The sequence below is a fragment of the Tuber melanosporum genome (genome assembly GCF_000151645.1).
Source record: "Tuber melanosporum whole genome shotgun sequence assembly, scaffold_9, strain Mel28".
Lineage (NCBI taxonomy): Eukaryota > Fungi > Ascomycota > Pezizomycetes > Pezizales > Tuberaceae > Tuber > Tuber melanosporum.
The window spans coordinates 1,233,651-1,247,191 of record NW_003299139.1 but is presented as its reverse complement, the minus strand read 5'-3'; the positions used below and the strand labels follow the sequence as shown (position 1 = coordinate 1,247,191).

General features: G+C 45.1%; 6 protein-coding genes; 4 read left to right on the top strand and 2 right to left on the bottom strand.

Moving 5' to 3' along the window:
- Positions 1–2,871: 2,871 nt before the first annotated feature.
- GSTUM_00011781001 (uncharacterized protein) lies at positions 2,872–3,500 on the top strand (the record flags this gene model as incomplete). The annotated part of the gene is made up of 3 exons (XM_002842136.1): positions 2,872–2,880; positions 3,089–3,133; positions 3,447–3,500. 3 exons carry the CDS (start codon positions 2,872–2,874, stop codon positions 3,498–3,500), a joined length of 108 nt encoding a protein of 35 aa, XP_002842182.1.
- Positions 3,501–3,512: 12 nt separating this feature from the next.
- On the top strand, positions 3,513–4,322 carry GSTUM_00011780001 (uncharacterized protein). XM_002842135.2 has 2 exons: positions 3,513–3,724; positions 3,794–4,322. Exons 1-2 carry the CDS (start codon positions 3,567–3,569, stop codon positions 4,044–4,046), a joined length of 411 nt encoding a protein of 136 aa, XP_002842181.1. The 5' UTR covers positions 3,513–3,566; the 3' UTR covers positions 4,047–4,322.
- Positions 4,323–4,982: 660 nt separating this feature from the next.
- GSTUM_00011777001 (uncharacterized protein) lies at positions 4,983–5,326 on the top strand (the record flags this gene model as incomplete). XM_002842134.2 has 1 exon in its annotated part: positions 4,983–5,326. The coding sequence occupies one exon, from the start codon at positions 4,983–4,985 to the stop codon at positions 5,103–5,105; it is 123 nt and encodes a 40-aa protein (XP_002842180.1). The 3' UTR covers positions 5,106–5,326.
- A 2,142-nt stretch (positions 5,327–7,468) lies between these two features.
- Positions 7,469–8,285, bottom strand: GSTUM_00011776001 (uncharacterized protein). XM_002842133.2 has 3 exons: positions 8,128–8,285; positions 7,821–8,060; positions 7,469–7,746 (listed from the first exon to the last, which is right to left on the bottom strand). The coding sequence occupies exons 1-3, from the start codon at positions 8,197–8,199 to the stop codon at positions 7,690–7,692; spliced, it is 369 nt and encodes a 122-aa protein (XP_002842179.1). The 5' UTR covers positions 8,200–8,285; the 3' UTR covers positions 7,469–7,689.
- A 449-nt stretch (positions 8,286–8,734) lies between these two features.
- On the top strand, positions 8,735–10,208 carry GSTUM_00011775001 (uncharacterized protein). XM_002842132.2 has 5 exons: positions 8,735–8,908; positions 8,980–9,018; positions 9,098–9,172; positions 9,231–9,588; positions 9,694–10,208. The coding sequence occupies exons 1-5, from the start codon at positions 8,867–8,869 to the stop codon at positions 9,732–9,734; spliced, it is 555 nt and encodes a 184-aa protein (XP_002842178.1). The 5' UTR covers positions 8,735–8,866; the 3' UTR covers positions 9,735–10,208.
- A 1,361-nt stretch (positions 10,209–11,569) lies between these two features.
- GSTUM_00011774001 (uncharacterized protein) lies at positions 11,570–12,816 on the bottom strand. XM_002842131.2 has 4 exons: positions 12,619–12,816; positions 12,398–12,480; positions 12,043–12,339; positions 11,570–11,968 (listed from the first exon to the last, which is right to left on the bottom strand). The coding sequence occupies exons 1-4, from the start codon at positions 12,758–12,760 to the stop codon at positions 11,819–11,821; spliced, it is 672 nt and encodes a 223-aa protein (XP_002842177.1). The 5' UTR covers positions 12,761–12,816; the 3' UTR covers positions 11,570–11,818.
- Between the last annotated feature and the right edge of the window lie 725 nt (positions 12,817–13,541).

Sequence of the window (13,541 nt, the reverse complement as noted above, 5' to 3'; positions counted from 1 at the left end):
GCGAGACAGGAGGGTCTGGGCGGGTTCTGCTATAATGGGCAACAAGAAATCGAGTCTGCATAGCCACCCGAACGACCGCTGAAGTCATCCAAGCGAATGATAAGTCATATTCTGTCAATCTTCTGCAGAAATCGTATTCCTATAGTCACTTTCAAGAAAATATGATCCCCTGTAGTCATGCATTTACCTTTATTCAAACAATTCATAAGACTCCTTGAAACTACCTGCCTACCTATTTTCAAACAACAACATGAAAGAACACCTACCGTCATAATATTAAGCCTATTAGTCTTAATATGACTTCATATATTGAAGTCCATCTACCCAATCTTCCCAAAATTGATTATGCACCACCGACTAAGCTTTGTTGTCTTCAAGGAAGACCCAGAAACAAGTACCTTCTTCGCAGTTTACAGAAAAAGCAAACTACCCATACTTAAGCAGTACTAAATAACAGCCTACCACCCCCCAATCATGGTCCTGGAAGTCAGCAATGTGGCAAATGTGGATCTTGGGGTCATAATAAACAGACTTGTCAAAACATACATTTGTAATATCAATAGCAGTTTTCATTTCGCAACAAAAGCCGATAGTCTATTTTCAGAATTTTTATTTTTTTATTTTTTTTATTTTTTTTTCTTGGTTTTACTTCTCCTTCAGCTCTGTACAGCTAGTAGCCAAAACAGCATGATGAAATAATAGTGCATCAGCGTACCCGTCTCCCATAGATACTCTGACTGATGCTTGAAAATCAGTACAGAGAAAATTCAGGTCAATTTTTGGGCCAGCTGTCTTCATTATCACCTTTGAAGCAACTGTAATGATACTTGACCTGAGTATCATTACCGTCAATTGCAGTTCTTAGCTATGCAGTTGTAAATTAAGCACACCTGATCAAGACCTTCCCGGAACAGAGAATAATATCAACCTGCTCTCCCCTTAGAGAAACCACACAAGATTGAAGTATTGTTAAATCTTAAGTCTTCGCAATTACCATTATCATTTCCGTCTTCTGATGCGGAGACCTTTGGATCTCCTGAGTCTCCATTCTGCAGTCCCAAAATATATCAGCCAGAATTATCTTGTAAGCTCAATTATTGCTCTCAGCCAACTTCACGGCTTTCGACATGTTCTGGGAACACTTTTGGGTTTTTGGGAACCTACACCTCAGCCCCCTTTGTATCTCCTGTAGAATCTCTATCTCTTCTAACTTTCAAAAAGCCTGATTATGGCTGTCCTTCAGCTCTGGACGTGCAGCTACAATATCAAGATGGGGATGACATCAAAAATCACCTCTTATCTACCTTTGGCCAGCATCTGTACTTATTTGCCAGTAGTTATCACTTGAAGCAAATAGTGTAACTTTTGTCGACTGTGATTTAAGGAGAAACTATGGGAAGGTGGTATGAATATTAATTAGAAGAAGCATTTCACAGAAGGAAGGAAGAAGGATGTATTATCTTTTTTCTTTTTTTTTTTTTCCTTTTTTTTCTCAAAGAGCAAACATGAATTTGTTTCAACTTCCAATTGAGTAAAGGACAATCAAAAATAATCTTGAAGTCAGCAAAGAAAGTAAAACCTGTGGAAAGGTGTGGGAATAAGGGTATCCAGTCAGAAGACTCCAATATCGGGTTATTATGTATTGTGAATCATCTCTCCTCTCTGATATGATTAATAGCAGAGTCTTAAAGTGTGAGGAAAACCAGTCGCCTATCTAGAAGCATTTTCTCTCGCATAAGAAATAAAGAGGAAGCGAAGCGAAATAAGTTGGGGTAATAAAGCAAAAAGAATGAGGTGAAAAGAAAGAGGTAAAAGAAATACAAGAGGTGGGGTTAGGTAAGGGTTGACGATGATAATCATAATGCTTCCAGAGTGAGTGATGAAAGGTGATAAGGGAGTCACATATTTAACTGCATTCAGAGAGCGAAGATCATCTCCTTGTCTCCTTTTTCTGAATCTAAGTCTCACAAAATACGATGGTAAATTTCTCGGTTGATGGTATCCGAAAGGGTAGACCGCCAAGCGCATGGTATTCTAAAGGTTTTCTCGTCGGAGAGCTGACCTGACCGAGGGAGGGGAAGGGTTCAACGCCGAGAAACCATTGTGGATCTACCCTATGCCATACCTACTCGAGTATACGGTAGTTGTAGGGTTTTTGTGATGTTCACGAAAATGCAGCATTTCACATTGATGAGAACACTATGTGGAATACCCCCATTCTGTTGCGGTGAGGGGGGAAACCTCTAGATGTTGCCATTGCCATTCGGACAGTCTCCGTGGCTATCCATGTTTGGCACTGGCACAAGACTTTTTGTCTTCTTGGCCAATGATGCATTTGAGTTAGTAGAGGCGGCGGTAAGCAAGCGGGGATTTGTTGAAGAGTGTGGGGAGTAGATGTGGGGATGGGAAGGATGGACGACATGGGGGGAGCCTTTGGCCTACCTACCGGTTGCTCTTCAGGGGGGACCAACGGGCCCGTGAAAGCTTAGGGGTAGAAGGTCTCGTGCTAGGCTATCTGCGTGACATTTTCACAACCCGTACTCGAGTACTGAGAAAGGAGGACCGGATGTTTTTTTGGTCTACCTACTGCAATTGAATTGCAAGAGAATTAGCATTATATTTATCGATAACTACTTGCAAAGAGAGAGAGGTAGGAGGAGGTACTGTATCTCTCCTGTGCTAGCACAAACGTAAAGTGCATTGATATTAAATTCTAAGCAATACTAAATCATGCCTCTAATAATATTATCTGCTGTAATTACCACCCGTCCGTGATACCGGTACCGGTACTCCTAACTCTCACCTCCTTTCCTGGTAATTTTTGTCTATAAACTGGCGAGCTGAGCGTTCGGCTTCCAAGGGTGGTATCATATGGTGTGGGTTGGGCTGGGGTAGAATCGATTGGGATACAGCTACAGTGGTGTGGTCCCACCATCGGGTGGTGGCGTGCTAACAGCCTCCCCGGTATAAATACACAATTTCAACCCACCCTTTGTTCTCTCTCCTTTCATTTATCACCCAAGTCTCCCAAGTTCCCAAGTTCCTAAACTCAAGTTTGTCACATCTGGCCGTTATCGTGGACTTGTAGCTTTTTTGTTTTCTTTCTTACTCATACCTGATACTGTCTCGAGTGGTAAGCTCTTCCAATTCTTCGTTCCAAAGCCCTTCCCGCTCTACCCCTTCTCTGTCGACATGAATGTTGTTGTGAACCCCTTCCTTGCCCCTCGCACGTCATCCCAGTAGGTATCCGTCACTGTCGTCGCCCTCTCCCCGCGTTGTTGCTTGACATGGGTTTGGGTTGATGGCGATGGCGGCGGTGGTGGTGTGGGGAAAGCTTGCGCATCTGCACAACTTGCCTGCCTATCACCACCCGCCTTCCTGCCTTGTCCTTATTCCCAACAAACAAGTTTGGCCGACTCAAGCTGACTTAATCCCTGAATAAATAGTCGCAACAATTCTCCTCTTCTTCCTCTTTACCATCAACAAGCTTCCTCTACTAAACTCACTCCTCTGCTACTCACCTGCAAAACTTTTTGTAAACTCAAACACATACTTCGTTTGCAATCATGACCCGCACTCAGAAAGCCAACGATATCCCTCACAACCACCCCGAGGCTGAAGCAGCCTTCAATGAGCACCAAATCCCCAAGTTCTTTGGCAAGAGTGGCCATGTCGACACCGCTCCCAACAAGACCAAGAAGAACGGCGGTGGAAAGGGCAACTGGTTAGTCGTCGCCATCACTATTATTACAACTCTTCACATCCAATATTATTTCCACTAACAAAACCTTAGGGGCCTCGCCGGTGATGAATTGCAAGACCTTCCCGACGAATACACGGTCTTTAAGGCTCGTCGTCGCTCCAATTCCATGGGCCATATCGAGAACATGTACGTCAAGTCCAAGTTTGAAACCCTCGACGACGAACCCGTTTTCGATGAAAGGATCCACGGAGCTGTGGGGCCCGGAGTCGCTGAGGACGGGGCTGAACTAGCCTCCACCGTTTCCAATTCTACCAATGCATCTGTTGAAGGCGAAAAGGCTTAGATTCTCTCTGTGGCGTTCCTCTGATTTTGATTTTGATTTTTTTTCTTGAAAATTTAATTCGGAGGGGTTACTTTTACTGTTTCATAGGTTCAATTGCTCTCTTCTCTGCTCTTTCTTACTCAGGGTATTCCACATTCTTCTTTGCTTTCATGTCTTATGTATAACGAAATGGGAAAGTGATGGGGGGTTGGCGTGTGATATTTCTTTCTCTTTGTGCGGGATTTTCTTGTACCCCCGCCGTCGGCTTCGTGGGCCAATTTCAAACATCTCATCTCAGGGGAAGGGTGGAATGAAGTGAAAAAAACAAATGCTTAAAATTCCGGCAAAAGCTAGTTGAATAGTCAATCAATCCAGTTTTTGTCATGACATTTACAAGTTACAATAGTTCCCGTGACTGAAGGCTATTGTATACTACTTTTAGTGCTCTACTGCAACAGAACGGAGATTTCCCGCATACATCAGACTGTATAGCGCGGCACCGTGAGATTTGACCCTGTATTACAGTAACTGATCACGCTTCAACCTGCGCCGCAAGTGCCGCACAAGTTAGTACTCGAGTGCAGGGCGAAGCATATCGCGGCAATCGCACCCACCCAGATCTCGATACGGGGAGGCAGTCCAGGGGGACGGTACAGTACTGTACAGTACAGCACTTTGCCTTGACCAGCGGACTCGTACTCGCTCCCCCCAATCGACCAGGGACCACCGCGCATTCCCTTCCCGGGTCGACTGGTTTCCGCACCGTGCTTTGCTTTGCTTGACCGTAAGAATCGTTCCGCGACCCGACAATAGCACTCAGCATCCGTACAGTACAAGCAAGTTGGCTAGCTACGGCATCACGGGTACCGGTAGGTGAAGCGGATCCGTGTCCGATAGTTGGTGGTGCACATTTGGACGTCATCACGGTAGTAAGAGTTGGAAAACGGGAGGCCTTACATGGGGGATATTAGTAATGTGGTTTGTGTAGGTAGGTGGTGGTGGTGGTGTGGGGGGGAATGGAGAATTGGGATTGGGCGTTATGTGGAGGGTGGTGGTGGTTTGAATGCTGGATCATGGTAGATTGCGGGTTTGTAGAGTAGGGTTGAGTAGAGTATATTTGGGTGGTTGAGTGGAGTACGGTAGGTGAGTTGGTTTGGAGAATTGGGGATGTGTAAATTTATGTTCTGCATCGTCTCATACCTATTGCACTATTTTTATGAGTGAGTGAACGGGTCCTCGAGCTATGATGCATACGGCACGCAGGCTTTGGATTCCATAGAATTGACGCGCACAATGTCTCACTGGTACTGTACAGCAGTGACTTCTGTATCTGTTGGGGAGTGGGTGTGTATGGAATCCGAAAGTCCTTCCTCCCCCTTCAAGTGCTCCCTCCCTACTCGCTCTCCAGACCGCATGTCGTATTGAACGGGTAGGGAACTAGATAGTTTGAACCTGGAGCTTGTGTAAAGCACATAACTAGTTGCGCCATCCGCGATGTGGAAATAGTGGAGGCTGGTATTTACTATGGTCCGTTTGAGTCCAATTGATCGCAGACCAAGTACTGTACCCTACTGTGCCAATCGGTTGTGGGCGCCCTCTGAGTAGAAGAAGTGCCAGGGTGTAAGGGAATGTGATACTGTAGGAACGAACGTGGTTGGTGGATCTTGAGAAAAGTCCGAAATCCAGAAATCATGCTCTAGTAGTCATTGTCCGGTCCTGTGGATAATGTCATTTAATATGAGCGAGCTATTACCTCTGTTCTGAAACTATTAAATTCCCATACTGTTAAGCATCCTTTCACTTTTGTATTAGGAATAAAGAGGAGGTAAAGTACTCCAGTTTTCCAGCTGGAGGTGGATTCTGGAAAGTAACCTGTAGTGGATTAATTTGAATGATTACTCTTCGGAATGAAATGTAGATAAAGTGGGAAGATAACATAGCTGTGGCCCATAAAAGGCTGAGTATCCACCGTAAAATCCATTACTACTTAAAAGTAAATGACAGATTAATGAACAAGTATTAAACTAGCTGTAGGTAATACTTGAGAGAGGTTTTCTATTAAAAAAAACTGAAGAATTAACAGAGGGAGAATGTGATTGATAATAATGATAATAATGCAGTATTAGACATTTGTGAGGATGAAGCGGAAATATTTTTTGAATATCATAATATCAAGAAATGCTGAAACTTATACTGAAAACTATGCTTGTCATGGTTCACCTCAATTTAACCTCTTAGAATAAAGTTCAATTATTAATGTTCTTATAGTAGTGTTAAATATATTGGATAGGTAAGAGGCTTGTTTTATTGTAAATGTCAGGAGTTAATTGTTACTACCTTCAGAAAGCTTGAATTGACTTTACCACCACTTGATGGCTCCCGTGATGATAAGTTTTACGCTGTATGATAAAAGGAATCCCAAGTAATCTCCTAAATATTGGTAATTAGCCCTCCCAGGAAGTCTCAGAATCATTCGGAGTATTAAATTCTTAGAGGAGAACGGTGTTCGAAGAGAGACTTCACTTATTGAAGGTGAAAATGACGGACGATATGGCATTATATACTTCTAAACAATCCGAAATTGCCACTGATATTCGCTTCCGGACATCGAATAAAAGTCGCAGTTTTGAATACACGCTATCAATACAACCAATTCCCAATCAGAGCTGGGTTCGCTTCGCTTATGCTCACTTCCTAATACTCGGGTAAACCGCTGGTATAATCAAGTAGTTGCACATCCAGACGCCTGTGATCCCCTACTCTCAACGGCCCAGGGTTCGATGGATTCGACGAACAATTCAATTCACAATTGTGAGTATCCGAGCTTACATACTCCTATTCCCTGGCTGCGGGGTTTCTGCCGCCGGACTGGAGTTTCAGGGGGAGGTGTGGATCCGGATGTCTGTACTGTTGAGGCGTATGATAACTTCTGGAACGGCTAATGTGGTGTATCGAGGGCTTGATTGCCTGGACTTCTAGGTTCTTCTTTTGTAATGCTGTAGGTGCCTTTCCTTGCGCGTTTGCGTGAAGTGTGTGAGGTAATCCGCCTGTGATTATTGTCGTTGGAAGAGCGCTGCAATATGTGGTGGGTAAGTGGGAGGCAACTACGCGTGGAAACGGTTCCAATTGACTCGGGTTTGACTTTTTGTTGGTCTTTGAGCTCTGGCTTTGGCCTCGGGTTCACGGATGTTTCTCTCTTCACAGTGTAGTCTATTCAGGGTTTCGTCTCGAGTGGTATTGTACTGGCGCAAGGTACTGTACTATGCCATGGCCAATGAACTTGGATCTATCACGGCCAATTGAAACTTTCGGTATCGTGCCTATGTGCGTGCGCACGAGGCGTTGGGCAGGGACCAGGCCGGTGCAACTTGTGTAGGCTACGATAGAACCTCATATATCATATATATATATATATATATACCGGTATATAATATTATTGTATATTATATAGAAAAGGAAAAAAGGTCAACCCATCCATGTATTTGTATGAGTACATACAACTTTCCCTAGCCCTTCAACACGCTCGTCAATTTCAGGAATTATCCAGTACCGTTCAATCAATCAATCAATCAATCAATCAATCAATCAAAAGGGTAACAAGCACCATACGACATGACTCAACTAAAAACGAACCAAACAAACAAACCAAGCGCCAACCCAGCAATTAAGTGAACACCCTCAACACAAAGTTAACAATGACAGCCGCGAACAAAGTGAGTGCCTATAAACCCCTCCCCCGTCATTAGCATCCCCCCAACAATCCCGCGCGCCCAATATATATCGCAAGGAACTCACCAAAACTGTTGGGCCAAACCGATCATCGAAGCTCCCTTGCCCCCTCTTCCGGATCGCTGCAGCGCGCCAGTGGAACGTGACGAGGGCGTATAGCATCGTGCCCATCGCCACGAACGTGAACAGGCTAGCGGATATGCGGCCTACCTTATCGCCAAAGTTGAGCAGGCCTACAGCCAGGCCGCCAAGGATTACGGTGAAGTTGAGCCAGGAGAGGAAGGTTCGTTCGTTGGCAAAGAAGACCTTTTTTGAGGGGTGGGGATGTTAATTTGGGGGAAAAGGAGGGTTGAAAGAGGGGGGGAGGAGGGACCTTTGGTTCAACGCGGGTTGGGAGAGCGATACGCTTGCCTGGCGCGGATTGGAGGAGGGGTTGGGAGGACATTGTTGTGATCCTTAAAGTAGAATTATAGGTCGGGAGGTAGGTGTGGGAAGGGGTGTTGAGAGTTCAGGTGGGTACGGTGGAAGAAGATTTCCTCGACAGAGTATGATCTGGTATGAATGGACAGAGGGAGAGAAGAAATAACGGGTGATGCGGAGGATGAAAGAACAGACGGGGGGGAACGGAAGCCATAATTTACTTGGCGTGCAGGCTTTTTTGGACACCCGCCTACGGCAACTGCTTGCTGCTGATTGGTCTGTTTGTAGTAGTAATCATCACCATCCCGTTACTATCATAACTCATTTTCCAAACCCCCCACCACCGACGTCCACAGGGCTTGGGGTTTCTGGTGGTTGCTTGTATGATATCTTCTCCGTCTGGTGGGGAATGTTCAATGGTGGGAAGGGCACAGCACAGCAGAGCCGCCTGCCGCTCTGGTTTGTTTGAACACCCCGCACCCAGCAACCCCACCGTTTAACGTTGTTGAGGATTGTACCTGACCTAACCTAGCTTGCCTTACACGTGAGGAGGTGTCATAGCTTTGCCCCTCAGCTCCATCACCTTGCCAATTTATATCTCCACCTTCCCCTTAGCCTCCTCCCTCCCCTCCTCTCACTCTTTCACACACACACACCAACTTTACCACGAATATCTGCTCTAGCCTTTGAAGATGTCCGAATCCAGGTTTCCGCATACCGCTGGGGCTAATTTAGTAAGTCACAATGATCTCCTAATCTTACGATTTGGGGCACAGGATGTCAGGCGCTGACTTGAATACACTAGCCCGTCCCCCTACAGAGATTGAAGCAGATTGCCAACGATGTATACTACGCTTCCTCCATCCCTCCCTTCCCCCGAAGCAGGAAGCGAAGAGAAAATAAAGCTAATAAACCACTAAAAGGCTTGCTTCGCAGCTCTCGAAAAAGTCGAAGTCTACGACCATTCCCGCACCGAGGGATGGAATAACACCATCATCGTCCTCCCCCCCCCTACCCCCCTACCTTCTTCACAGCTGACCTTCAAGGGATAACCAGAACCACATCCTCCGCGCCTTGATCTCCGAATCCACCCCCACTGGCGCTGGACCTGGTTGCTCTCCTTACAAGTTCTCCGTGAACAGCACCATCATCCAGCACATGGCCCAGCGCAACTTCAACTACCTAACCACTTCTATCTCTACTAGTCCCTCCTCCGCCGCCGCTACTACCCCTACCTCCCAAGACTCCACCTCTCCCGTTTCCCCCGCCGCCGCCGGCGTCGGCAGCGAACTCACCTCGGGCCGCGCGAGCAATGAGAACACCGGCGTTGGCAGACGCGGAATGCACAGCGCCTGCGGCGCCTACTGGAATAACGAGAAGGACGGGATGTGGAGTTTCAAGTACGAGACTAAAGGTATTGCTCCCCAGCATTGCCCGAAAACCGCTGGCGATGGTGGTGGTGTCGATGGTGCTGGCAAAAGCAAAGTATGCGCTGGGCTAACCGGGTGCTGTGGGAAAGGTCTTGACGTGGTTATTTCGGTTATTTGGATCGCCGTTTAGAACCTTTCCACCCGCTTCTTTGCTCGCTTCGTCGGTTTTTTCTTGTTCAGTCGGTCTCTTTGTCGGTCGGTATCGTGAATCGGAAGAAAGCCGGGAGGAAACAAGCAAGGAAGGAAGGGAAAGTGGCCTTTATTACTGGTGATATCTGCTTTTGTTTAGTTGTGTTATGATAGCATAGCAAGTGTGTGGATGCTTGGGTGAATTTCTTGCGTCTTGTTCTAAATTCGCTGTCTTTATCCATGTCCCTCTGAACTGCGGAGCACAGGAGTGGAGGGAGACACTAGTGGTATTGGTCTGATAAAATAACTGCGTACCTTGTTTTTTTGGGGGGGTATTACTCTCTCATTCTTGCTTTCCTCCTACTGATACTCTTTTTTCATACATATTCACCTATATATCTCTTTTGCGTGAGGGTGGTTTGTATATGTGTTTGTAGATGAGATTGGAGTGGATCGGATCGGATTAGATGAGATGGTGCAAAAAGTTTCTCGTAAACCCGTGTGAATGTCGTGGAAAACAGGTGGGACTATGAAAGACCAGTAACTTAGTAAAACTATCCTGCGTATTCCAGGAGATTGCTATCTGGCAGCCAATGCCCGCTAAGAATGCCTATCTCCTACACGACTACGATAATACCGATCGAGTGAGAATACCCGACCTAAAAAAATCAATCTAGTCTAACGAGATATTTACCCAAACGAGCAAAAACCAAGGCCCTGTTTGGCATGCCACTATAATATTATATATTATATAATTACATAATTCTTGGGCACAAGTCATCGTCGGTCAAGTAAAGTACGATACCACTGAAAACACCAAAATTAGGAACATCTGACGCTAACTAAATCCCCAGTGATTCAAGAGCCCTAACACCAATTATTATGATACTAAAATATAGCTATAGCTATGGGTATCCAGTAACCCAAGAACCTAGTTCATGTCTTTTTAATTGTGAATTGGCCACTCCACAAGCGTGAGAGACCCGGGGCGCCCAAATATTTGAGCCAAACCTTGAAAGTTGTGTATAATACAGTAGGCAACCATAAGAAAAAATGTATCTTTGTTTTGAAAATCCCCATTTTCAAAGCCTAACCAACAGTGCAAGACATATCTGATTCAGCTGAAATTGGGGCATTGTGAAGGCCATATCAGGACCTGTTACCTGAAATTAATACATAATCAATTGAGGTCAACGGGGCATTGTGGCATGGTCACTTTTGGTGTGAAGAGGGCAAGTGACAATCATCTTCGTCATGGCATTGTATGGTGCATATAGTCATTCTCTCTAAAAACTTAGAAAGCACTATGATAGCATATCCTCCTTTCAACATAGCCTCTAAATTTATACTTTGTAATAAGGGCATTCTACCTACCTACCGCCGGTCAAACATAAAAGAGGTGCAAATTTATGCTGTAATGATAATTTGCAAAATTATAACAGGCGTCATAATCTGAAAGATATATATACTAGTAGTCAGCACTGATTTCAGAAACTAAGGCCATCTAACTGGCCAAGGAAGCGAAATTCTTGATGACCTTTAAGATCAAAACTTCGGTTTATCATTCTCTTCCATTTTACTAGTATAAACTACACTTTATCCGTGAAATCCATCGCAGCACCGTATCAATCCGCCTTCTCGGAGAGATAGTGCATAGCTAATGGTATCCCAGAACGTTTATCGTATTCCGGCACTTCGGGGAGAGTATCGTATTTGTGGCCAACTCTGAATCCCGGTACCGTAATTTACGGATTTTGCGGGAGTCGAGGCATGCACGAACCAGGCACGAGTCACTGTGCTGCTCAGCTTCAAAGCGCACCTTAGCGGCAAGATATAAAAAAAGGTTGTGGATTGCGACACTTTTCCTCGTCAAAGGTAAAAAAATAAAAATGAAAAGAAGAAAAGGCTTATTGTATAAGAGACAAAGAAAACTGTAATACAAGAAAGTACAAAGTCGAAACAGTTCCATGAGCGCTTCCCTACACCGCAGTCAAGAATGTAATTGTAATTTTAATATCATTCGGGGAATAAGAAAGAAAAAGTGACAGGCAGTAAATGACAATGGCATCCTGTGGGGGTGGTGGGCTAGGTGAGCTTTTGCTTGATAAAAAAAGCCCTCAGATGAGATAATTGCCAGGCGCAGGTGACACCAAGGAGAGCAAGCTGGATTAATGTCCATCGGACGACACGAGCGTTGGTGGACTCGGATTGATCCCTGAATTCAGCCTCACGTTCCTACATTGAGTGAGCGATCAGCACCTGGGCCACACCCAATCGCCGTATAATAAGAAAGGAAAATTCCATCCTACCCTTTGGAAAACCTGTTCTCTTCGAATATCTTGAAGCCTAGAGTTCAGGTCCTTGACTCTCTGCACAATATCTGCTAGCTTGTCCTTGTCTTTACTCTCGATTTCACTGGTCTCGCCGATTGCTAAGTCGAGAGTAAGTTTCACACCTTCCGGGTGGTTTGAAAACCAGCCACCACTGGAAGCGTGCGAAGCCCAGAAGCAAAGACGATGCTCGCCGGAATCACCAGCAGTGAAGGTGAATCTCCCGGAGGAAGATCCTTTCTGGTTTACAACACGGTGATCATTGTCGAAGGTTTCCTAAAGTCAGGTTAGGGATGTGCCACTTCACTCTTGAAAGATATGTAGGTCTGAATACATCGACAGTGATTTGAATAGCAAGTTGAGGGTTGTTGTGATATGCTTGGATATTTGGATTATATTCCTCGGCGGTGTATTGACCTATTCATAGTTTTGTTAGCTAACCGTTGAGTCTGTACACCCCCTCTCCACCTCTCTCCAGCGACCCGCAGTCTATCCCCCCGACAATTGAACGCCGTTCCGCAAATCTGAATAATCCCAGGGGAATCCGGCACCTACCAACAACCAGAGTGTCCTTTGGCAGCTCCTCAAAAAAACACTTTGGCGTGATCCCGTCGATGTAGAAGTATAGTCCAAAGCTCGGGAGCGCATACGATGCTGCAAGCAGTAAGGTCAACGGAGATGCTATTGAAGGAAGCATAGTCGGCTATTGGTTTGTCGCGAAATAAAGGAATAGGGGTCGGAGGAGGGAAAGGCAAACGAGAAGCTGATTTAATGTCAAGTTGGCCTTCTGGACCATTCTTCGTTCGGGTGGAAAACGTGGTTACCCGGCTTTAGGAGCCTCCAATGGAATCTCATTGCTGGGGGCTGCAACAGGCGATCTGTAGCTAGCCAACGACTGTCCATGGATCACGGTATCATACTCGTGCGGTACTAATTGTCTTAGAGTTTGTCTTCCAGCACCAACAGGTCAGATTACTATCACCCTTCGTAGAAGTATTGCCCTCTTGAAATTTTTGATACTCTAATAATCCTATGAATAGTCGGAGAGTTTCCCGGTAGGTAGACTAGACTGCTGGACCAAACACAGGTGCTGTTATATTTTTCCCTCGGACTCACCTTTCAGCACCTGCTTACAATCTACTGTAACTAGCAGAAAACGAAGATCAACTGTTACTTTACGAGGAGCCCGGCCACAGATGCTATCATGTTTTAGCTCCAGATTACCTTACTATCTCTACTTAAAACATGCTATAATATATTAGTATCATAATATTATAACAGACGCACTGACCATTTAATTGGCCACGGCTTCTAAAATATGAGAGTACCTGTAATCCATCTGGTATAGCAGTTGAGAAAAATATTGCATAAAATAATAATATAGTTATATATTGTATGCAGTTATAAGAAAATTCCTAAACAGGTTGTTTTCTATACCTCATTATAGGGCCTCTTATTCTACCTAGCACTATACAAGG